Source organism: Choloepus didactylus, chromosome 6 (assembly GCF_015220235.1).
Source record: "Choloepus didactylus isolate mChoDid1 chromosome 6, mChoDid1.pri, whole genome shotgun sequence".
NCBI lineage: Eukaryota > Metazoa > Chordata > Mammalia > Pilosa > Megalonychidae > Choloepus > Choloepus didactylus.
In genome coordinates, this window is record NC_051312.1 from 92,301,252 (window position 1) to 92,328,352 (window position 27,101).

Here is a 27,101-nt window from a genome sequence, read left to right on the forward strand (position 1 = left end):
GGCCAACCTTGTGAATATACTAAAAGTCACTGAGTTGTACACTTTAAAAAGGTGAATTTTGTGGTCTGTGAATTATATCTCAATAAAAAAATCAAGATCTAAAATGTTTGTAAATAAAAGTCACAAGTACTTTGTTTCTGATACTATGACATAAGTACATCCAGATTATTAAAATAAATGTGTCTGAAGACACCGTGTTGAATTAAATAAGCCAGACATGAAAGGACAAATATTGTATGATCTCACTGATTTGAAATAATGAGAATAAGCAAATTCATAGAGTCAGAATCTAGAATAAAATTTACCGGGGGATGGGGTGGAGATAAGGAATGGGAAGTTAAGATTTAAAATGCACAGCGTTCCTATTTGGAATGATGGAAGTATTTTGTTGATGGATAGTGGTGATGGTAGCACAACATTTGTGAACATAATTAACAGCACTGAAACATATATCTGAATGTGATTAAAAGGGGGAAATGCTTTGATTATATACATTTTTTAATAAATTAAAAAAAAAAACCCATGGAAGTGCACTATACGAACGGTGAACTCTATATTAAACCATGGACTATAATTAATAGTACAGTTTTTAAAATGTGCTATCATCAGTTGTAACAAATGTTCCGCACTAATGCAAGGTGTTAATAATAGGGTGGTATATGGGAATCCTGTGTTTTATGCATGATTGTTCTGTAAACCTACAACTTCTCTAATAAAGAAAAAAAGGTATATGTATCAAGGAAAGGACAGCCATCCTAAAAATTGCTTCTAGCATTCTGTCTCTGTTCTCCCATCTGCTTTTCCTGGTTGTGGATCTTTGCCTTTCATCCTTGGCTCTTCGACACTGGCTTGATTCTGCTCACAGCACCTCCCTGTAAGATTTCAGCCCTGCTTACTGGATCAGTCTGAATCTGCAGCTCACTTTCTAGCCTTGAGCCAGTGGGTTTCTTTTTGTTGTTGCTAAGCCCTATTCATCATCAAAACTCATCCTTATAAAGAAACTAGATATGCTTTTATGGTTCAAACTAAGGACAGTAGTGTTTCTAATCAGGTTCTATCATAATCAGTCAAGTCCTTCCTCTAAATTTTTTATTGCAAATGGTAGAGTAAGAACCGTTTAGTTGCATGATTTCCCGGTGTAATTACTGGTGTCACAGTAACAGGCAGTAATGCCCAAGAGAAGATAGATGGACATTTCACAAGAAAACCTTGGAACAAGTGCAGGGGAAAGGGAAGACCATATCCCTTTTTGTAAATTTCAGCTTTCTGAAATGGTTGTTCTTAAGGATGGAGTTCTTGCCCTTTAAATTCACTTATGCTGCTGAGAAGCCTACTGGTTTCCCAAATGTAGTTTAACATTCATGTGTTCTATTTATTTTTAAAGATTGGAGATCAAATCATAAATAATTGGGAAGGAGATTGAATAGGAGAAAGGATCAGATTTTTGTTTTCCAGGATAGGGAGAGCTTTGCATGGAGATGAGTGAGTGTAGAGGGCTGGTGATCAGAAAGATAATTGAGATGTGAAAGTCCCAAAGGAGGCAGGAAGGGAGGTCAGATCGAGGACACAGGCAGAGGGCTAGTGGCAAAAAATGGGAGCAGGCTGAAGTGAAAGAAGGGTGCTTGAGCATGGAGCAAAAGGCCCTGAAATGGGCAAGAGGAATGATAAGGAAGCTATCAGTACCGTATACCATGAACAAACAGGTTCCCAGTTAACTTTTCATTCAGAATTTAACTCTGCTAAACTGATGTTGCAAAATAACATGTCACATAACCTTAGAGCGTTCTTTCTCTTTGGTTTGCGTTTAAACTTAGGACCCTCCTTAAACAGGTCATGCAGTCATTTATAAGAATCAAAATGATTTAAGTACTCATTTCATTCAGAAGGGTCACAATATTTATTTTTGCTTCACGAGAATATTTTCATATTTTAATAATTCTACCTCTACTAAATGATGACAGTATAATAAAAACAATTCTCAGCTTTTAAAAGAATTCTACACCTTATGGGCTCCGTATAATAAGAGATATGGGCTAATGCCCATGTGTTCTAGGCCCCACTCTCAGCTCAGAAAAGACTCCTTTTAACTCTCTCAAGACTGCCAGGCACCAGCACCTTTAGCTTCCAACACAGCATGTCATCTCTATTTGACTGATCGTTTGAAGGAAAAATTCAACTTTATCATTGAGAAGCACTGTTACTGGTCATTTTCTTGCCAGCATAGATCAGCTTTTATTCTGTGAAGGGAAATTAAAGCTCTTTAATTGGTAAATCAATAATATGGATGAACTCCACAAGTGAAATTGGATTTGGATTTACTTTGGAGTCTATGTGTGGGTTTGTAGGTAAAAACTTGAGTTCAGTGGGAATTTTACTGTGTTCCCAGAGTCTTTTAAACCAGCATTTGTAGATGAGAATCATACTCCGGATTGGAAGGGCCCACAATCACCTGGCCTTTTTGACTGTGTGGCTCTCTTCTACTGTAGCCTGCCAAATGGCAGTTTGTCTTATGAATGGCAGTTCATCCTTGTTGATAAGAATTCACTCCCAAGGTTATTATGAGACCTCTGTAAAAAAGTTCTTTTATAGGATACACTAAAAGCTTTTTCCCTATGGCTTCTGCCTTCTGGTTTAGTTCTATCGTCCCATGGGGCCACACAGAACCCAAGCCTTCTTTGATGTGTCAGTTCTTCAGCGGCTAAAAGACAGAAATCAAGAATAGTTTTTTTTATAGTCACCTGGTTGGCAAATAGCCTTAAAAATTATTCTGAGGAAATTGCACTTGTAAATTTGCAACAGCTCATCTATTCCTGGGTGATAAAAAATGTTAATCTTCATCAACTGCTAGAGGAAATTCTTAGCTTTCCATGTGCCAGAAAATTTAAAATAAACTGTTTGCAAACACATCATGCTAAATACATCAAATTATTTAAATTTTTTATTATGACAATTGACATAATATTAAGTGAAAGAAATGACAGAAGCAGTATTATAATAAAACATTTTGAAAGAAAAAGTTACATAATAAGGCCGATAGCTATAAAATGGCATTAGGCCTGGCTTATAACACCAAGAGTTCTGATCAGACTATAGTGAGACAACATTGAACATTTCATTAACAAAAATATTGGCACCAGCTGCAACATATTTTTGTTTTTCACTCACAAGGAATATTGTATTTAAAAAACTGTGCATTGCAATTCTAACATACTAGGTATTCATAAACTGCAGTTAACCCCTGAAGCTTTGAAGTTGCCAGGAATTCCCATATTTTTTAATGCACCAAATTTACTTTATGTATTATCGGAACCACATTTCCAGTTTTCAAATCTTTTCCCCCCTCACACATGCAGTGTATTAGCATATGGCAGAGAGCACTCCAGCTTCCCCCTTTGACTATCAGTATGGTCCTGATTACCTCAAGACTAAGATTCTGGCATCTTGCAAGGTTAAGTTTTATGCTAATTTTGTAGCTTCCACTTTAACTTTCATTTCCTAGAAACAAAATAAAGCATTCTGAGAACGTATTCCAGGAATATATTTTTTTATGCTTAGGAAAATAAAGCATTTCACGTAAGTGTGTCTGAAAATCCATGAGGTGTTACGATAAAACATGCCCTGAATCCCAGCTGCCTACCATCTACAAATTACCTGGAATTTGAATTCTTCACCTGGAAATTCACATCCCCAGGCTTCACCTCTGAACTGGTAAGGATAGCAAAGAGACTGACTTCCCACATTAGTTGACAACAGCTGAAGGTAGTTTAGATAGAAATAGGACATACTTAGATGAATTTAATCCTCATATTCTTGTACTACAAAGGTGAGAAATCAGAATAGTAAAATTAACAAATGGCAGAAGTACTGGCATTTAAACAAATGTCTCTTTAATATAATTTATGGTAAAAAAGTGCCATTTAGAAGACTGCTAGAATCAGCAGCTCTACAGGATTTCAAAATATTAAATGAGGAAATTGAAATTTGAATCTGATTTCCCTTCCTACCATGCTTCCAGCAGACAAATACTCCTGTGGAATTAAGTCTACTGAATAAAGAGTACCAAACTGAGCAATTTCAGCTTTTCCTTCTTTTATAGATTAACCCTCTCCCTCCCCTGCATCAGCACAGGACATTATTTTTCAAAGTTGTACACAAAACTCTTTTTTTGTGGCAGGTTTGGGCAAGCTACAATTCAAATACCATTATCAAGAAGCTACTTTGATAAAAGAACAAAACACCAGACCAACACTGAAAATACCCTAGTTAGTATCACGAAAAACACACATTGTAAGATGCTGTTTACGGTGCCAAATTTGGGCTATTATAGCTGCTCTGATCCTGAAAATCCATTTACACTAATATAAACTAGAGCTGTGTCTGTGTGTTTATGTATGTACGTATCTGTGTAATGTGTGTATATATATTATGTATATGTATGTGTGTGTGTGTATATATATACACACACACACATATACATATATACACATACAATTTTCATGCAGTGATCTCCAAGCATTGGGGACAGGGGTTGTTAGCCTAATTTCAAGGCTTGTCCATATAGCGGTATTGACATGCATAAACTCTGCTAAAAGCTAAGAGAATGAAAAAGACCTTGGCACAAAATTTTAAATAATTTTAGGTTTAATTACATAATGTACCTGTAGATGTTCTAGCATAAACACAATTGTAAAAATCTACATCCTATTTCAGGGTATTTTCCCACCTCCCATCCCTTAAAAGCTGTACAGTTATAAAAAAATGTGACTCTCAAGCAAAATAAACTTTTTTTTTTTTTTTTTCAACATACAAAATAAGTTAAACGATTCAGGTCTTGAGCCATTAAGTTCCCCGATGACTGTGGTCTGGCTGTCCATAAGTGTGACATGTAGCTCCTGGTGCATAACCAGAACTCAATAAATACAGATCAAACAAAACCCCTAAACACTTAAATTATATATTTTTAGAAAGTGATGAAAGTCAAGAAAATATATAATTAGAGTTAACAATTCCATTCTCAACTTACATCATCCAGTGGCAAAAAGAACAAGGCAGATTTAATCAGTCCTTAGTGCGTTTTCCACTTACACCGGTTTGGCAAAAAATACAAGTGTAGTTTCTTTAAAAATGTATCTGTTTTTCTTGTTCAAAATGTCTCAGATGCTTAATAGATTTCTACTCACCTAATAATTTGTTATGCCCTCTCATATAGGATAGGCATACCTTAAAAGTTATTAAAATGAAATAACACCTTCATTAACTGAAGTCACTACAAGTGCCAGAATTGGTTTACAGCATTTCCCCAAATTAAGTGGTATGAATATACAATTAAAAAAAAAAAAAATTGAGCTTACATGACCAAAATGAGGGAAAAATCCACTAAAGGGATCCTATTAGTTCTAATCAATTTCTGAGGTTTGTATGAATAAAACGTTTTGAGTGTGAAAATATGAAGTCACTATATTTTGGCTTATCTGCCTGCTGGGGAATGACTCTTCAATATGTATTTCATAGTTACTTAGCAATTCCTGGCACTCAAAAAAATGTTAAACGATAATTCAAGTTGGAGTGAAGTATATTGAAACAAATTAAGGGTATACATAATGCAGTAACCCAGTTAAAAACTATGATAGCATTTTGGGTGTCTTTAGGATTAGTATAAAAACAAAGAAAATCAGCAGTTAACTTGCCACTTCCAAGATTAAGATTCACCCAGGTACACACTGGGAATGGTGGATGAAATAGGAATGGGTTTTATTGTAAAAAAAATTTAATAATGGATCATGTTTAACAGTCAGGGGCCAGGTAGAGGATAGCAGATACACAGTCTTGGCAGCCTCTGCTTTTTGGAGAACCAGGAATGTATTTTGAGCATGCCAAACCAAGAATAGTAATTTCACTATTTTTCTCTCGACTTTCTGTAAATAATTGATGTTCACAATATCCTATCAGTTGCAATATAATTATTTGCCATTTCTTTTATAATGTTAAATAATGATTTCTAAGGATTTATTTTTATTTGTAAAGTATATGTGTGTGTATTCCATTAAAAAAAAAGATCTGGGTCTTTGAATAGTTGTTGAAAATTAACTGGATTCTGTAATTGAGGCAATGCCTTGAGATCTGGACCTGTTCCGCTGTGTTGGTGAAGAATGAAGTTTAAAACTTTATTTTCTGAATAGTTATTTACATTGTATGGTAGAGCAAACTAGCACATGGTTAACACCTCTTATGCCCACATAAACTGAAAAGGCATTTCTTGTGACAAAGAGAATTCCATCAGTCCCACTTAAAAATAGCTAGCATTTTCCCATCATTTTAACTCTAAATAACAAGGTTCACATTTATCTTAATATATGTTCTTTGCTCAAATGTTTATTATGGGATGGATTATATCAACCAAAAGTGAAAACTGGATGGATATAATATATCCCTTTATAATTAATTTGTTTGGAAATATTTTTTTCCACAACTTCTTTAACATTTAAAGTCTTTGATACTTTGGCAGGTCACTTAAAAAAAAAAAAATAAGGTTATCAGTAGACATGAATTTGTTCTAAATGAAATTGTCATTTACTCTCTGAACTTGAAACCCTGACCAATTAGAATGAGACATGTCATGGAAACCCACATATATTCTTGAAAATACCTCTGCCATCATTTTGCAGAAATGTGCCAACAATGGAAAAGGTTTTACACTAAACACTATTTCATCAGTACAAGTCTATAAAACCAAAATGTGTATTTTCAGTCTGAGTTTTTCACATACATTTTAATTCAAAGCTTCTGGTTTCTGAAAACTTAGCTAGTTCTCAAACTTTTATAGAAATTGCACACTAAATATTCTGAATACTAAACTACATGTCTGGAGTTTGATATTGGGGTTTGACTTATATTTTTAAAAAAGGGAGATTAAAATACTAAAGGGTTCCAGGATACAAAAGCTTTTCTGAACTTCATAGTTAGTGCTCCAAGATGGTCTAAACTCTAGATGAATTGCTGCTTTCCTATGCCTTTTCCAGTTCCTATTGACTGTACTAAGTATTTGGATACAGAACATTTACTTTTTTCTAAGTTTTCTGAGTTTATAACTTCTTCAAAGCACATTCAGAGTGAATATTTCACTGAACATAGACTCTTTGAAGGACTGAATCTAAACACCATGTAGCAGAACTGTTTTTGAACTGATCAAAAGCTAATTTCCTATAATCAATATATCTGCATAATATTTTGTATCAGCTGCTTGGATTACATTCTTGGCAGATGAACTGTAGTTAATTGGTTTAATCAAAATGCAAGATTAGAAGGGATATGCTATGAAGTTCACCAACACTTTTTAAAATTTGGTAAATATCAGGCAGCGAAAGTGGCATCATAACCCATTAGTCAGTGGGACATTTGCTAAATGGAATAGTCTTCAGTTTGATAAAAATTACTTTCAGTTCTCTAGAGCAGAATAAAAAGAATTCCTTATTTCACTTCAGGCATCCTGCTAATAATCTACCTATTTAATACTTCTTCTGTAACCGAGGAGTAGATCTAATAGTGAAAGCAGGAGCTGGTGTGTTGAGGTAGAGACAGGGCACCTGGGAGAATCTCTACACTGTAGTGGCTTTACCTGGCTGCAGGACTAAAATGGTACGGGAAGATGGAGTGGCAGGAAAGGCCACTTGCACATTCTAACCACTTACCTTGGTCTAACAGGAACCCTTCTACTGCTTCCTGCTTTAGATAGCTAAAAAGGTTAAAGTTCTTAACTGACTTTCAAATAAATGAAACAAGGGTAAAGGTTTTGTAGGAAATGTGGTTCCTTATATAGCTCAGTTTTCCTGTCTGTGTGAATATAAGCCCTTCCCTCCCTCCAATGGAACATTGTTTCAAAATAAAAATCACAACTTGTTTGGAACCACATGCTATTGGTGCATCCTATTTTTAGGCTGCTTTCATTATTTTATTTTTTTGTACAGATACATATACATTGCTAGAATCAAAGCAAAAGTATTAAAGGGCAGATACTACAGAACTAAAGTGAAACAAAGCAAACAAAAGAACCAACATCAACTGAAAAACAAAAGCTATAATCTTCCAAGGCCAAAAGATTTAAGAGGCAACACCTATTAAGGAAGGAAAAGGAGTATAAGGTTTCTAGAGAGGTATTTATAATGCAAGTCTAATGCCAGCTCTTTAATAATAAAAAAGAGAAGTGCCTTACTATACACTATCACATATAATGCTTAATTTGGGAAGAAAAATCAACAAAGTTTCTTGGGCCAGCAGCAGATATGTTGTGTCCAGTGCCGGCAATAGACACAGCACAAGAATAGAAAAACCCAAATCCCAGGGCAAAAGTTTTCACAGAAGTAATGGTTGAAGGTTTCAAAATCTGACAGGTAATGTTTAATCACAAGTGCTATACTTTGTACAATGTTACCGTTCTGCCTGAAATTTTATAGCTCTAACAGAAACTAACTTAAAAAAAGTTTGTTTTAGTGTCAATTATTTATAAGATATTCAGTTAGTTAAAAGTCCTCTTTTTCTTAAACAAAGGGCTTATCTTTCTTTAACTTGTTAAGGTGTTTGATATAGATGTCATGTCTATTCATTTAAGTATATTGGTGGTTCTCATTTAACTCTATGTCGGTCATGTGAATATTGATGAATTTTAATAGAAGTCTAATGGCCAAAGGCCAAAACTGCATTCACAATCTGCTAATACATCCAGGCAGATAGGAAATTTCAACACACACACACACACACACACACACACACACACACACGTGCACTAAAACTCAAAACTAAAAACCTCCCAAAGGAACTGCTTTTTTTTGTAGACTTCAATTTGAAGTAGATACTAAAGGCAAGAACAGACCAGTTAAAATTCACCTGAAAATCCCTTCCCTGTCTTCAAATGTGCTAAAATACCATTGTCAGCTTAGCATCTCTTCATGTATGTTATGTGTAGATGTATTTCTTTCAAGATGATATTCCAGATATTTAAACATCAAGTGGCCAGAAGACAAGAGTTATATACTATCTGCAAAGCTTATTGTCCACTTGGGCCTTAAGAAAGACCACAATTATTTGACTATTAAATCTCCACCAGACATAGTACAATAGAGGCCACCTCATTACCACTGCATAAAACTGTTTTTAAAAATCTGTTGCTAGCACAATCTGGTTGTCAAGCTTCATTATACATTTTACTGTACAAAAACTTTTCAGATGATTAAAAACAACACAACAAAACAAGAAACTCTGCTACAACAGAAACTTAGGTTAGAGTTCTTTATGATGGTACTTTCTCAGTCTCTTCTTTATTAAGTGTGGTTATCTCCAATAGTAAACAGATTGAATTCATGAAGGCTGTTACTAAATGATTTATGTATGATGTTATCTACAATTCACAAACTGCAACAATACAGACTTGGACTTTTTAAAACAGTCTGTTAATGATCATCTATGCCATGAATGTTTAAATATAATATATATTTAATATGAAAAAGCTAAAGCACAAGTGCTTTCTCCCACCCTAAATTCTATTTTGGGCCCTCACAGATTTGGAATGCATTCTTATCCACCCTTTGCCACAGTCAGGAGAGCTCAGGAAATATAAAGTCAAAAATATACAAATCTTTTGTTGTTATTATAATAAGATATTTTTTTTTCCATGAATGAAATTTCCAAGGACCATGAACTTGGAAAAAGAAAATCAAAAGGAATTTACAGCAATTATTTGTCTTCAAAGTTCAAAACTGGTTACTTCACAGAAAGACTTCCAGGTTTGTTGAAATTTTCCTCTAAAAAGTCATTCTGTAGTGGAGTTTTCTAGGAAAAATAAAACAGCTTTTAATAACTGGCCCGCTGGTGTGAGAGCTACCGTGGAATAAATTAGCACAAAAATGGAAAAAAAGTCTTATAACTGTTCACTGTTACAGACATAATCAACAAGGTCAGTCACTCTCAAAAGCTCATCTTCCTCCTCTTCCGGTGCCCCTGCCTCCTGCCCACCACTTGTCCCATTGGGAGCCAGGCTTACACTGGCTATGCTGTTGTCTTTGGAGGTCTGAGGCTTTTCACTTGGTTTGCCAATCAAGTTCTCAATGGCTTTGCCAGGACTCTGTCCATTGGTGGAAGGTAAGTCCACTAAGCTATAGTCCAATGGGCTCCCCACTTTGCCTACATTTTCAAAGTCCTCTTCCTCATCACTTTCTATCCGGTAGGGTTTCTTGGTGCTCTCTTGTTCTGAGGGCATGGCCCTGTGCTGGCTCCCATGGACAGGCTGATCTGCATTTCCATGAGCATTGTCACAGTTCTCCTCCTCATCCGTCTCAATCCGGTGTAGCCTTTTCCGAGATGGTTTACCTTCTTCCTCCTCATCTGCTTCTGAGTAGTCATCTGTGCTTCGGCTCCGCTTTTGAACTGACCGCTTTGATTCTTTTGCTACCTCATCATCTTCAGAGTTCTTGGACATATAGCTCTCTAGAATAAATAGCACATTTAAGCCATTGGCACAATTAACCATAAACAAATTTAAGTAATTCTCCTTTTCCTCCCCATATTCACCCCATTTCCTGCTTCCAGACCGGTTCATACATAAATATCTCCAATAACTGGCCTGATTTCTCTCCTCTAATTCCCACAACAATGTCCAATATGATTTGTAGACAGTATACTTATAATTTTAGGAAAAAGTAGAATTAGATTTCTCCCACAAGAAATCTGATTATCCTTGAATTAATGACGATTGGCTAGTCAAAAACTAAGGAACTCCTTCCCACTAGCCTTCAAATTAAGGAAACATGTAAACATACTGATAAGGAAACAGATTAAAATTGGGTACCCAACTCTGAACTTTAGATATACTGTGCCAACTCTCATCCTGTTAGTAAATGCACTTTGTAATCCTCCAATGCCTTCTCTTCTTTGTCTATATTTATATCTCAGGGGATCTCTACCTAGTCTCATGGCTTTGTATACCGTCTATATGCAAGTAACAACCACATTTGTTATAGGCCACCCCTAAATTCAACATCTACACTTCGATATCAAAACAGGCATCTCAAACCAAAAACCAAGCTCCTAATCTTCCCCTTCAAACTTGCACCCTTCTGGTCTCTACCATCTGAGATACTGGCAACTCTGTTTCTTCATCTGCTCAGTCATCCCTGGCTCCTTTCTTTATCCTGTCCAACCAAACGGTAAACCTTTTTGATCTACCTTCAAAATATTTCCATAACTTGATTACTTTCATTCATATACGGCTACCACCCTTTTCCCACCACCATCATCTCTCACCTGGATCAATTCAATAGTCTCCCAACTGGTCTCCTAGCTTCTACCACTGCCCCATTTAATCTGTTCATAACACAGTTACCATTGCAAATTAAAACACAACAGTTTCTTATTTCACACAGAATAAAATCCAGTCTGTATAATGGTCTACCCTATACTGTCCAATATGATAACCACTGGTCACATGTGGTTTTTAAAATTTAAATTAAATAAAATTAAACAAAATAAAAAAACCAAATCAGTTCCTCAGTTACACTAGCTATACTTTCAAGTAATGAAGAGCCACATGAAGTTAGTGGCTGCTGTAGTGAACAGCAGAGGTATAGAACACTTCATCACTGCAGAAAGTTCATTGGACATTGCTCCTCATCAGCAGTTAGCAAACATTTTCTGTAAAGGGCCAAGAAGTAAATATTTTAGGCTTTGCAGGCCATATAGTTCTGTTGCAACTACTCAACTTTGCTGTTGTAGCATGAAAGCAGCAATAAACAAGATGTCATGAACTGACATAGCTGTATTCCAATAAAAATTTACAAAAACTTTATAAAACCAGGTGGGCCATAGTTTGCTGATTGTGGCTCTACAGGATGTGCCCCCCCCTTTGTTCTCTTTGACCTCACCTCATACTATTCTTCCCCTCACTCATTCTGCTCTAACCACTTGTGCCTCTATTCTGTTCCTTGAACATACCAGGCACCAATTTCTCTCAAGGCCTTCACATTTGTTCTTGCATCTGCCTGTATCACTTTTCTTTTATAAAACTTCGTGACTTGAACTCAGTATTCCTTTCAGGTCTTCACTCAAATGTTACTGTCTTAGTGGGGCATTCCCTTAGTTACCTATCTGAAATTCCAACTATTCCCTTAACTCACTTTTTTTCTTTTATTTTTCTCCATAGCACTTATCTCCACCCAATATATCATATATTCTACTTATTTATCTTGTTTATTATCCCTTTTCTCTCCATCTGAAATAAAAATCACGGGATATTTTTGGCTATTTTATTCACTGTTATATTCTGAGTGCTTAGAATAGTGCAGTGCCTGGTTCAATAAATATTTGTGTTTAATAGTTAAATTAATGAATTTATGTTTGTCTTTATGACAAATGGATATAAGTACATACACAACCACATGCTCACCTTCCTTCTTTAGCATCCCAATCCAGTTCTTTCCCTTTCTCCCCTGGCTTGGGCCAAGAACTTATTGACAAGGATTTAGGAAAGCAAACATTCTTCGAAACAGTAATAAACAATGGCAAATTAAATATATGAAAAAGAAAGGGGGAAAGGTGATGGTTGGGATCATTTAAATGCACTCAAGAAGAGCTCTATATTAGCTACAAAGACTAAATGGATATCACACATCCATATTTAAGAACTTCTCTTGCACTTTAAGAATGGGGCATAGCTAAAGCTGGTAAGAGATAAAATAGTTACCAACTGAAGCTCCCAGGCAAGGTGGAGAGAGACAGTAGCACCTGAGGAACTGTTCAGCTATTCAGGGAAAAGAACTTATTTCAAAATGAGGGCCATGAATAATAAGCAAAAAAAGAGAAAGGAACAGGAGAAATGCTGCTCAGTTCACAATCTTCCAAGACTCATCTAGTTTCAATAAAAAATTTAATTATTAAAATAGAAACTTTAAAAATTAGTTTCTTATTACGTATCATATTTTTAAACTATAGTGACCAGGTACAATATAAAATATTACTGGTTATCTGTGATTTTTAAGAAATGGTACAGAGTCACAGTCCTGAGTTCACATAATAATTTTTATTTCTACCTCATCCAAACTTAATGTAAAGTGGAGATCTATTCCTTACCTTCACTCTCTGAGCTGGAAAGCCTGCGCTTGTGAACTCGCCTTATTTCTTTACCACGTCGTAAACTCTTCTGGGAACCATCACTTTCTGAATCTTCTTTGTAGTTAATTTGCCTTTTTTGGTTCCTCCTTGACCGCCTTCGCCGAGTTTCTACAAAATCATCACTAAAATCATCGCTAATGTCACTTTCTGTGAAAAAAAAAGGGAAGGAAAAAGAAAAGTATAAACTTAAAGTCCATTATGTAGAAGTATGGCTGGCTTAAAAGTTATAAAAATGTGAAGCTGCTAAGTAGAGTTTAATCCCAAAACTTTTTAAATGAACAATACTTTTAAAAATCTCTTACTTTCTTTTTAACTAATATGAGTCAATTTGTAGGGGTCTTTAATGTCGAACCTCATAAATGTATATCATTAAAAGTCAATCAATCAAGATGAGAAATTGTTTTATACTTTTTTTATGATCTTTATAGCATCTAACCAGAGCTATCAGGTCAGCTGCACAAGTGGCCATGACTGCTCTTCTTGGTGGATTGTTTCTATTCTGCCTCCGACAACATGCTGTTCCTTGCTGTGCCTCCAGTTGTACCTTCACAGTATACTGCAGAGGTGAAATCCTCTAACTACAGAAAACTGAGAGCCTGTACCAAAGATGTACAGAATTCAAGTTGTTTTGGCATTTCTTCTTATGGAATGAAAATCTGCTAAACATAGCACACAGGGCTACTTACAGTCTCAGCGTATTGCTAAAGAGCATTGTTCTTCTCAAATTCCAACCAATATAAGACTCAGTAAGGGAATGACATTGTGTCAGAGCTGTTTTTCAGGAGTGCTAATGAATTCCATTGAACAGAGAGAATAAATAAAACCAAAAGTTGTTTCTTTGGGACGATCAAAAAGATTGACAGAAATTTGGCTAGACTGACAAAGTAAAAAAGAGAGAAGACCAAATAAACAGAATCAGAAATGAGAACAGGATAATTACTACAGATCTTGAACAAATTAAAAAAAAAAAAAAATCAAAAGAGGATACTATGAACAACTACATGCCAGCAAAACAGACAATTTAGAGGAAATGGACAATTTCCTGGAAACATATAAACAACCTAGACTGACCTGAGAAGAAATAGAAGACATCAACAAACCAATCACAAGCAAAGAGATCCAATCAGTCATCAAAAATCTACCTACAAATAAAAGTCCAGGGCCAGACGGCTTCAGAGAATTTTATCAAACCTTCCAAAAAGAATTGACACTACTCCTACTCAAACTCTTGCAAAAAAATTGAAGGAAAAGGAACATTACCTAATTTTTTGAAGTAAATAACCCCGTGATAACAAAACCAGATAAAGATACTCCAAAAAAAGAAAAAATAGGCCAATCTCCCTAATGGATACAGACGCAAAAATCCTAAACAAAATACCTGCAAATTGAACCCAAAGGCACATTAAAAGAATTATGTACCACAGCCAAGTGGGGTTCATTCCTGGCATGCAAGGGTGTTTCAACATAAGAAAATCAATCAATGTAATACAACATATTAATAAATCAAAAGGGAAAAATCAAATGATCATCTCAATAGAAGCTGAAAAAGCATCCGACAAAATTCAACATCTCTTTTTGATAAAAACACTTTAAAAGGTAGGAATTGAAGAAAACTTCCTCAATATGATAAAGGGCATATACTAAAAACCCACAGCCAGCATAGTACTCAATGGTGAGAGGCTGAAAGCCTCTGCACTATGATTGGAAATGAGACAAGGAGGTCCACTGTCACTTCTATTATTCAACATAGTGCTAGAAATTCTAGCCAGAGCAATTTGCCAAGATAAAAATATAAAAGGTAACCAAATTGGAAAGTAAGAAGTAAAACTGTCATTATTTGCAGATATGATCTTACATTTGGAAAATCCTAAGAAATCAATGACAAAGCTACTTGAGCTAATAAACAAATTCAGCAGAGTGGCGGAATACAAGATTAATGCACATAACTCAGTAATGTTCCTCTACACTAGTAATGACCTAACTGAAGAGGCAATTAAAAAAAAAAAATTCCATTCACAATAGCAACTAAAAAAATCAAGTTACCTAGGAATAAACTTAACCATGGATGTAAAAGACCTCAACACAAAAAATTACAAAACTTTACTAAAAAATATAAAAAAGGAACTAAATAGATGGAAAGATATTCCATGCTCATAGATAGAAAGGCAAAACATTAAGATGTCAATTCTACCCAAACTGATCTACAGATTCAATGCAATTCCAATCAAAATTCCAGCAACCTACTTTGCAGAGTTGGAGAAGTTAGCAGTCAAATTTATTTGAAAGGGAAAGGGCCTCGAATTGCTAAAAAAATTCTAAAAAAGAAGAACGAAGTGGGAGGACTTACACTTCCAGACTTTGAAGCCTACTATAAAGCCACAGTGGTCAAAACAGCATGGTACTGGCACAAACATAAATATACTGATCAACAGAATTGAACTGAGAATTTGGAAACAGACCCCCAGATCTATGGTCGACTGATTTTTGATAAGGCCACCAAATCCACTGAACTGGGACATAACAGTCTCTTCAACAAATGGGACTGGGAGAACTGGACATCCATATCCAAAAGAATAAAAGAGGATCCCTACCTCACACCCTGTACAAAATTAACTCAAAGTGGATCAAAGACCTCAATATAAGAGACAGCGCAATAAAAGATAATATAGGGAAACATCTTCAAGCTCTAGAAATAGGAGGTAGCTTGTTATACCTTATACCCAAAGCACAAGCAATGAAAGAAATAATAGGTAAATGGGAACTCCTCAAAATCAAAAGCATCTGTGCCTCAAAAGACTTTGTCCAAGAGGTGAAGAGGCAGCCAACTCAATGGGAAAAAATATTTGGAAACAATAAATCTGAAAAGAGACTGATATTCTGAACATATAAAGAAATCCTACAACTCAACAACAGTACAAACACCCAATTATAAAATGGGCAAAAGATATGAAAAGGCATTTTTCCGGAGAGGAAATAAAAATAGTTAAAAAACACATGAAGAAATGTTCACCTTCACTAGCTATTAGGGAAATGCAAATCAAAACCACAATGAGATATCATCTCACACCAATAAGAATGGCTGTCATCCAACAAACAGGAAACAACAAATGCTGGAGAAGATGTGGAGAAATTTGAACTCTTACTCATTGCTGGTGGGAATGTATAATGGTACAATCTCTGTGGAAGTCTGGTGGTTTCTCAGAAAACTAGATATCGAATTACCCTATGATTCAGCAATTCCACTTCTTGCTATATACCCAAGAAGATCTGAAAGCAGTGATGTGAACAGACATTTATACACTGATGTTTATAGCAGCACTGTTCACAATTGCCAAGAGATGGAAACAATCCAAGTGTCCTTAAACAGACGAGTGGATAAACAAAATGTGGTATATACATATGATGGAATACTATGCAGCAGTAAGAAGGAACAAGGTCCTGAAACATATGGCAACATGGATGAACCTTGAAGATACAATGCTAAGTGAAATAAGTCAGACAGAAAAGGAGATATTGTACATTACCACTACTATGAACTGAACAATGTAAAATCAATGTCTTATAATGTAGAATATTGGGGGCCTAGTGATAGACAGAGGCTAGTGAAAAGGGAATGATAATCTAATATGTTCAGATATGTTAATAAGGATGAATTCAAAGATATGGTAATGGCTAGGGGTGATGATTGTTAAAGGGATTATAAGTATCAAAGCTGAATTGAAGGCGAATAGGATTGAAGGGGTTGTTTAAAGGCATGTATCTCACATATCAGCACTAGAAATATAGATAGGTGCTTACATGGTGTACTTCTAAGGTATGACACCGGTACAGAGTTGATAACAGAGTGGTATATGCGAATAATCTACCTATTGCATACTAGGGACTATAATTAATAGAAATACCTTACTAGTACCACACAAATACTAGGGACAAATAATTAAGGACTGAAAAGAGTTATGGGTATTTTGGGTCATGGGAATTGTTTAAAATGGAGAGAGATGAGGATTGTACAACTAAGTGGTGATAATGTGGATAGGGATGGATTATCATGGACAGAACATATGGTATGTGAACTTAGAAACCCCCTACTTTATAAGTCAAGCCCTTGATCTTGAGGCTTTCTCTTATGAAACTTATGGCTTTAAGGGGAGACTAAGCCCACCTATAATGATGCCTAGGAGTCACCTTCAGACAACCTCTTTTGTTGCTGAAATGTGGACTTTTTCTCTCTAAGCCCAACTCTGCAAATAAATTCATCACCCTCCCCCTGACGTGGGACTGGAACCCCAAGTGAATGAGTCTCCCTGGTGATGAGGGACATAGATTGTGGGAATGAGCCTGACTCTGGCATTGAGGGGTTGAAAATGCCTTTTTGACCAAAAGTGGGAAAAGAAAGGCAACAAAATTCAATTTCAGTGGCTAAGAGATTTCAAATACGGTCGAGAGCCTGTCCTGGAGGTTACTCCTATGCAAGCTTCAGCTAGATATCCCAAATGACCACAGTATGATAAGCCCAAGTCAGCAGTCCCGAAAACCCTAAAGAATACTCAGATCTCTATCTGAGACTCTTATAAAAGTTTCACTCACCAAGTTTATTCTTCAGAAACTTAAATCCTCCAGAGAGCTCCTATGCCAGCTAAGTCCCCAAACCCAGAGGCAATAGCCTCTTGAAGAACATCAACCAGATGTGTCCCCTTTTCCCATTATGTCGACATCCCTTTTCAACACGAACAAGTTAGGATGGTCACTCCATAGACATCCCTGAAAATTGTGAAAGTGAATAAACTAGAGGAAGGGGTAGCAACAGACAAGATGGAATTTAACAAAGGATTATGAATACTGAATCTCCATATAATTTTCTTTTTCTTAGTTGCTGGGGTTTGGAATAGCTAGAAGGAAAGAACTGAAATGGTGGAATTGTAACCCATAGCATTGTTTGAAATTTGCTCTATAGCTACTTGTTAAAATGTAATTTGAAAGTTATCACTTGTTTGTATATATGTTATATTTCACAATAAGGAAATAAGGTACTGTAACCCATAACATTCTTGGAAATTTCCTATATAACTACTTGTTAAATGGTACTTTGAAAGTTATTACCTCTTTGCATATGTTATATTTCACAATAAGGAAATAACTGAAACTGTGGAACTGTATTCAAAGGATTATGAATACTGAATCTCTATATAATTTTCTTTTTCTTAGTTGCTAGGGTACTAGAAGAGCTAGAAGGAAAGGGCTGAAATGGTGGAACTGTAACCCATAGCATTCTTTGAAATTTGCTCTATAGCTACTTGTTAAATTGTAATTTGAAAGTTATCACCTTTTTGTTTAGATATTGTATTTTACAATAAGGAAATAACTGAAATTATGATACTGTAACTCACAATATTTTGGGAAATTTCCTATATAACTACTTGTTAAATTGTACTGTGATAGATATTACCTTTTTGCATATATGTTATATTTCTCAATAAGGAAATAACTGAAACTATGGAACTGTAACCCATGACATTCTTTGAAATTTTCTTACTACTTGTTAAATTGCACTTGGAAAGTTATCACTTCTATGTATATATATTATATTCCACTATAAAAAATTTTTAAATAAAAAAAATTTTAGGAAAAGGAATGATGGAATTAGAAAATCACCAATGGATGCTAAAACTAGTGGGTGAAACATCTGATCTGGAACAAAATATTTACAGTCTCAATGTATCTTCCCAGAAATTATTTATTAATTATAAAGGGAAAAAGAGTAAAGTGGGGAGACCTGGAGGATACAACATTACTTCTGTGATATTCCTGCCAAAAATGTATAACCTGAAACTAATCACGAGCAACAGTAAAACCCAAATTGTGGGACATCCTGAAAAATAACTGTGGAAATAATTCTTCTACAATATCAAGGTCAAGAAAGACAAAGTTTAAGGAATGTTCCAGATAAAAGGAGACTACAGAGACATAAATAAATGCAATGTGTAATACTGGACTAGATCTTCAGCTAGGAGAAAAAAGTAGATATAAAGGATAAAATATTGGGACACCTGGTGAAATTTTTAAGTGTACTATAATATATGTACTGTAGTACTATATTAATTGTAAATATTCTGATTTTGATAATTGTACTCTGGTTATGTAAGAGAATGTTCTCTTTCTTAGGAAATAATCACTGATAAAGGGGCACGATGTCTCCAACTTACTCTCAAAAGGTTTGGGAAAAAAAAATACAAAGAAAACAAAAACACTCCAGGAGGCGGGGCAAGATGGCAGACTGGTGAGCTGTATGTTTTAGTTACTCCTCCAGGAAAGTAGGTAGAAAGCCAGGAACTGCGTGGACTGGACACCACAGAGCAATCTGACTTTGGGCATACTTCATACAACACTCATGAAAACGTGGAACTGCTGAGATCAGCGAAATCTGTAAGTTTTTGCGGCCAGGGGACCCGCGCCCCACCCTGCCAGGCTCAGTCCCGGGGGAGGAGGGGCTGTCGGCTCCTGGAAGGAGAAGGGAGAACTGCAGTGGCAGCCCTTATCGGAAACTCATTCTACTGATACAAACTTCAACCATAGATAGACGGAGACCAGACACCAGAGAATCTGAGAGCAGCCAGCCCAGCAGAGAGGAGACAGGCATAGAAAAAAAACAACACGAAAAACTCCAAAATAAAAGCGGAGGATTTTTGGAGTTCTGGTGAACATAGAAAGGGGAAGGGCCCTGAGGCGCATATGCAAATCCCGAAGAAAAGCTGATCTCTCTGCCCTGTGGACCTTTCCTTAATGGCCCTGGTTGCTTTGTCTCTTAGCATTTCAATAACCCATTAGATCTCTGAGGAGGGCCCGTTTTTTTTTTTTTTTTTTTTTTAATCCTTTTTTCTTTTTCTAAAACAATTACTCTAAGAACCCCAATACAGAAAGCTTCAAAGACTTACTATTTGGGCAGGTCAAGTCAAGAGCAGAACTAGGAGAGCTCTGAGACAAAAGGCAATAATCCAGTGGCTGAGAAAATTCACTAAACACCATAACTTCCCAAGAAAAGGGGGGTGTCTGCTCACAGCCATCATCCTGGTGGACAGGAAACACTCCTGCCCATCGCCAGCCCCACAGCCCAGAACTGCCCCAGACAACCCAGTGTGACGGAAGTACTTCAAATAACAGGCACACACCACAAAACTGGGCGTGGACATTAGCCTTCCCTGCAACCTCAGCTGATTGTCCCAGAGTTGGGAAGGTAGAGCAGTGTGAATTAACAAAGCCCCATTCAGCCATCATTTGAGCAGACTGGGAGCCTCCCTACACAGCCCAGCAGCCCAGAACTGCCCTGGGGGGACGGCACTCACCTGTGACATAGCACAGTCATCCCTCAACAGAGGACCCGGGGTGCACGGCCTGGAAGAGGGGCCCACTTGCAAGACTCAGGAGCCATACGCCAATACCAAGGACTTGTGGGTCAGTGACAGAGACAAACTGTGGCAGGACTGAACTGAAGGATTAGACTATTGCAGCAGCTTTAAAACTCTAGGATCACCAGGGAGATTTGATTGTTAGGGCCACCCCCCCCTCCCTGACTGCCCAGAAACATGCCCCATATACAGGGCAGGCAACACCAACTACACACACAAGCTTGGTACACCAATTGGACCCCACAAGACTCACTCCCCCACTCACCAAAAAGGCTAAGCAGGGGAGAACTGGCTTGTGGAGAACAGGTGGCTCGTGGACGCCACCTGCTGGTTAGTTAGAGAAAGTGTACTCCACGAAGCTGTAGATCTGAGAAATTAGAGATAAGGACTTCAATTGGTCTACAAATCCTAAAAGAACCCTATCAAGTTCAGCAAATGCCACGAGGCCAAAAACAACAGAAAATTATAAAGCATATGAAAAACCAGACGATATGGATAACCCAAGCCCAAGCACCCAAATCAAAAGACCAGAAGAGACACAGCACCTAGAGCAGCTACTCAAAGAACTAAAGATGAACAATGAGACCATAGTACGGGAGATAAAGGAAATCAAGAAGACCCCAGAAGAGCATAAAGAAGACATTGCAAGACTAAATAAAAAAATGGATGATCTTATGGAAATTAAAGAAACTGTTGACCAAATTAAAAAGATTCTGGACACTCATAGTACAAGACTAGAGGAAGTTGAACAATGAGTCAGTGACCTGGAAGATGACAGAATGGAAAATGAAAGCATAAAAGAAAGAATGGGGACAAAAATTGAAAAAATCGAAATGGACCTCAGGGATATGATAGATAATATGAAACGTCCAAATATAAGACTCATTGGTGTCCCAGAAGGGGAAGAAAAGGGTAAAGGTCTAGGAAGAGTATTCAAAGAAATTGTTGGGGAAAACTTCCCAAATCTTCTAAACAACATAAATACACAAATCATAAATGCTCAGCAAACTCCAAATAGAATAAATCCAAATAAACCCACTCCGAGACATATACTGATCACACTATCAAACACAGAAGAGAAGGAGCAAGTTCTGAAAGCAGCAAGAGAAAAGCAATTCACCACATACAAAGGAAACAGCATAAGACTAAGTAGTGACTACTCAGCAGCCACCATGGAGGCAAGAAGGCAGTGGCACGATATATTTAAAATTCTGAGTGAGAAAAATTTCCAGCCAAGAATACTTTATCCAGCAAAGCTCTCCTTCAAATTTGAGGGAGAGCTTAAATTTTTCACAGACAAACAAATGCTGAGAGAATTTGCTAACAAGAGACCTGCCCTACTGGAGATACTCAAGGGAGCCCTACAGACAGAGAAACAAAGAAAGGACAGAGACTTGGAGAAAGGTTCAGTACTAAAGAGATTCGGTATGGGTACAATAAAGGATATTAATAGAGAGAGGGGAAAAATATGACAAACATAAACCAAAGGATAAGATGGCTGATTCAAGAAATGCCTTCACGGTTATAATGTTGAATGTAAATGGATTAAACTCCCCAAATAAAAGATATAGATTCGAAGAATGGATCAAAAAAAATGAACCATCAATATGTTGCATACAAGAGACTCATCTTAGACACAGGGACACAAAGAAACTGAAAGTGAAAGGATGGAAAAAAATATTTCATGCAAGCTACAGCCAAAAGAAAGCAGGTGTAGCAATATTAATCTCAGATAAAATAGACTTCAAATGCAGGGATGTTTTGAGAGACAAAGAAGGCCACTACATACTAATAAAAGGGGCAATTCAGCAAGAAGAAATAACAATCGTAAATATCTATGCACCCAACCAAGGTGCAACAAAATACATGAGAGAAACACTGGCAAAACTAAAGGAAGCAATTGATGTTTCCACAATAATTGTGGGAGACTTCAACACATCACTCTCTCCTATAGATAGATCAACCAGACAGAAGACCAAGAAGGAAATTGAAAACCTAAACAATCTGATAAATGAATTAGATTTAACAGACATATACAGGACATTACATCCCAAATCACCAGGATACACATACTTTTCTAGTGCTCATGGAACTTTCTCCAGAATAGATCATATGCTGGGACATAAAACAAGCCTCAATAAATTTAAAAAGATTGAAATTATTCAAAGCACATTCTCTGACCACAGTGGAATACAATTAGAAGTCAATAACCATCAGAGACTTAGAAAATTCACAAATACCTGGAGGTTAAACAACACACTCCTAAACAATCAGTGGGTTAAAGAAGAAATAGCAAGAGAAATTGCTAAATATATAGAGACGAATGAAAATGAGAACAGAACATACCAAAACCTATGGGATGCAGCAAAAGCAGTGCTAAGGGGGAAATTTATAGCACTAAACGCATATATTAAAAAGGAAGAAAGAGCCAAAATCAAAGAACTAATGGATCAACTGAAGAAGCTAGAAAATGAACAGCAAACCAATCCTAAACCAAATACAAGAAAAGAAATAACAAGGATTAAAGCAGAAATAAATGACACAGAGAACAAAAAAACAATAGAGAGGATAAATATCACCAAAAGTTGGTTCTTTGAGAAGATCAACAAGATTGACAAGCCCCTAGCTAGACTGACAAAATCAAAAAGAGAGAAGACCCATATAAACAAAATAATGAATGAAAAAGGTGCCATAACTGCAGATCCTGAGGAAATTAAAAAAATTATAAGAGGATACTAAGAACAACTGTATGGCAACAAACTGGATAATGTAGAGGAAATGGACAATTTCCTGGAAACATATGAACAAACTAGACTGACCAGAGAAGAAATAGAAGACCTCAACCAACCCATCACAAGCAAAGAGATCCAATCAGTCATCAAAAATCTTCCCACAAATAAATGCCCAGGGCCAGATGGCTTCACAGGGGAATTCTACCAAACTTTCCAGAAAGACCTGACACCAATCTTACTCAAACTCTTTCAAAACATTGAAGAAAATGGAACACTACCTAACTCATTTTATGAAGCTAACATCAATCTAATACCAAAACCAGGCAAAGATGTTACAAAAAAGGAAAACTACCGGCCAATCTCCCTAATGAATATAGATGCAAAAATCCTCAACAAAATACTTGCAAATCGAATCCAAAGACACATTAAAAAAATCATACACCATGACCAAGTGGGGTTCATTCCGGGCATGCAAGGATGGTTCAACATAAGAAAATCAATCAATGTATTACAACACATTAACAAGTCAAAAGGGAAAAATCAATTGATCATCTCAATAGATGCTGAAAAAGCATTTGACAAAATCCAACATCCCTTTTTGATAAAAACACTTCAAAAGGCAGGAATTGAAGGAAACTTCCTCAACATCATAAAGAGCATATATGAAAAACCCACAGCCAGCATAGTACTCAATGGTGAGAGACTGAAAGCCTTCCCTCTAAGATCAGGAACAAGGCAAGGATGCCCGCTATCACCACTGTTATTCAACATTGTGCTGGAAGTGCTAGCCAGGGCGATCCGGCAAGACAAAGAAATAAAAGGCATCCAAATTGGAAAAGAAGAAGTAAAACTGTCATTGTTTGCAGATGATATGATCTTATATCTGGAAAACCCTGAGAAATCGACGATACAGCTACTAGAGCTAATAAACAAATTTAGCAAAGTAGCGGGATACAAGGTTAATGCACATAAGTCAGTAATGTTTCTATATGCTAGAAATGAACAAACTGAAGAGACACTCAAGAAAAAGATACCATTTTCAATAGCAACTAAAAAAATCAAGTACCTAGGAATAAATTTAACCAAAGATGTAAAAGACCTATACAAAGAAAACTACATAACTCTACTAAAAGAAATAGAAGGGGACCTTAAAAGATGGAAAAATATTCCATGTTCATGGATAGGAAGACTAAATGTCATTAAGATGTCAATTCTACCCAAACTCATCTACAGATTCAATGCAATCCCAATCAAAATTCCAACAACCTACTTTGCAGACTTGGAAAAGCTAGTTATCAAATTTATTTGGAAAGGGAAGATGCCTCGAATTGCTAAAGACACTCTAAAAAAGAAAAACCAAGTGGGAGGACTTACACTCCCTGACTTTGAAGCTTATTATAAAGCCACAGTTGCCAAAACAGCATGGTACTGGCACAAAGATAGACATATAGATCAATGGAATCGAATTGAGAATTCGGAGATAGACCCTCAGATCTATGGCCGAGTGATCTTTGATAAGGCCCCCAAAGTTGCTGAACTGAGTCATAATGGTCTTTTCAACAAATGGGGCTGGGAGAGTTGGATATCCATATCCAAAAGAATGAAAGAGGACCCCTACCTCACCCCCTACACAAAAATTAACTCAAAATGGACCAAAGATCTCAATATAAAAGAAAGTATCATAAAACTCCTAGAAGATAATGTAGGAAAACATCTTCAAGACCTTATATTAGGCGGCCACTTCCTAGACTTTACACCCAAAGCACAAGCAACAAAAGAGAAAATAGATAAATGGGAACTCCTCAAGCTTAGAAGTTTCTGCACCTCAAAGGAATTTCTCAAAAAGGTAAAGAGGCAGCCAACTCAATGGGAAAAAATTTTTGGAAACCATGTATCTGACAAAAGACTGATATCTTGCATATATAAAGAAATCCTACAACTCAATGACAATAGTATAGTCGGCCCAATTATAAAATGGGCCAAAGATATGAAAAGACAGTTCTCTGAGGAGGAAATACAAATGGCCAAGAAACACATGAAAAAATGTTCAGCTTCACTAGCTATTAGAGAGATGCAAATTAAGACCACAATGAGATACCATCTAACACCGGTTAGAATGGCTGCCATTAAACAAACAGGAAACTACAAATGCTGGAGGGGATGTGGAGAAATTGGAACTCTTATTCACTGTTGGTGGGACTGTATAATGGTTCAGCCACTCTGGAAGTCAGTCTGGCAGTTCATTAGAAAACTAGATATAGAGTTACCATTCGATCCAGCGATTGCACTTCTCGGTATATACCCGGAAGATCGGAAAGCAGTGACACGAACAGATATCTGCACGCCAATGTTCATAGCAGTATTATTCACAATTGCCAAAAGATGGAAACAACCCAAATGTCCTTCAACAGATGAGTGGATAAATAAAATGTGGTATATACACACGATGGAATACTACGCGGCAGTAAGAAGGAACGATCTCGTGAAACATATGACAACATGGATGAACCTTGAAGACATAATGCTAAGCGAAATAAGCCAGGCACAAAAAGAGAAATATTATATGCTACCACTAATGTGAACTTTGAAAAATGTAAAACAAATGGCTTATAATGTAGAATGTAGGGGAACTAGCAATAGAGAGCAATTAAGGAAGGGGGAACAATAATCCAAGAAGAACAGATAAGCTATTTAACGTTCTGGGGATGCCCAGGAATGACTATGGTCTGTTAATTTCTGATGGATATAGTAGGAGCAAGTTCACAGAAATGTTGATATATTAGGTAACTTTCTTGGGGTAAAGTAGGAACATGTTGGAAGTTAAGCAGTTATCTTAGGTTAGTTGTCTTTTTCTTACTCCCTTGTTATGGTCTCTTTGAAATGTTCTTTTATTGTATGTTTGTTTTCTTTTTAACTTTTTTTTCATACAGTTGATTTAAAAAAGAAGGGAAAGTTAAAAAAAAAAAAAAACAAAAACAAGGGAAAAAAAAAAAAGATGCAGTGCCCCCTTGAGGAGCCTGTGGAGAATGCAGGGGTATTCGCCTACCCCACGTCCATGGTTGCTAACATGACCACAGACATAGGGGACTGGTGGTTTGATGGGTTGAGCCCTCTACCACAGGTTTTACCCTTGGGAAGACGGTTGCTGCAAAGGAGAGGCTAGGCCTCCCTATGGTTGTGCCTAAGAGCCTCCTCCCGAATGCCTCTTTGTTGCTCAGATGTGGCCCTGTCTCTCTAGCTAAGCCAACTTGAAAGGTGAAATCACTGCCCTCCCCCCTACGTGGGATCAGACACCCAGGGGAGTGAATCTCCCTGGCAACGTGGAATATGACTCCCGGGGAGGAATGTAGACCTGGCATTGTGGGACGGAGAACATCTTGTTGACCAAAAGGGGGATGTGAAAGGAAATGAAATAAGCTTCAGTGGCAGAGAGAATCCAAAAGGAGCCAAGAGGTCACTCTGGTGGGCACTCTTACGCACACTTTAGACAACCCTTTTTAGGTTCTAAAGAATTGGGGTAGCTGGTGGTGGATACCTGAAACTATCAAACTACAACCCAGAACCCATGAATCTCGAAGACAGTTGTATAAAAATGTAGCTTATGAGGGGTGACAAGGGGATTGGGAAAGCCATAAGGACCACACTCCACTTTGTCTAGTTTATGGATGGATGAGTAGAAAAATAGGGGAAGGAAACAGACAGACAAAGGTACCCAGTGTTCTTTTTTACTTCAATTGCTCCTTTTCACTCTAATTATTATTCTTGTTATTCTTGTGTGTGTGCTAATGAAGGTGTCAGGGATTGATTTGGG

The 27,101-nt window shown here is 36.8% G+C and overlaps 1 protein-coding gene across 6 annotated transcripts in view; it reads right to left on the minus strand.

The window, feature by feature from the left end:
* Nucleotides 1-2,920: 2,920 nt before the first annotated feature.
* The window catches only part of RSF1 (remodeling and spacing factor 1), a 215,829-nt gene continuing 191,648 nt past the window's right edge, over nucleotides 2,921-27,101 (minus strand). For all 6 annotated transcript variants that reach the window (XM_037840801.1, XM_037840800.1, XM_037840802.1 and 3 more), the window contains 2 exons: nucleotides 13,114-13,302; nucleotides 2,921-10,476 (listed from right to left, as the gene is read on the minus strand). In XM_037840801.1, coding sequence (XP_037696729.1) covers nucleotides 9,911-10,476; nucleotides 13,114-13,302 — 755 coding nt within the window. In that variant the 3' untranslated portion in view covers nucleotides 2,921-9,910. The remainder of the gene's footprint in view (nucleotides 10,477-13,113; nucleotides 13,303-27,101) is intronic.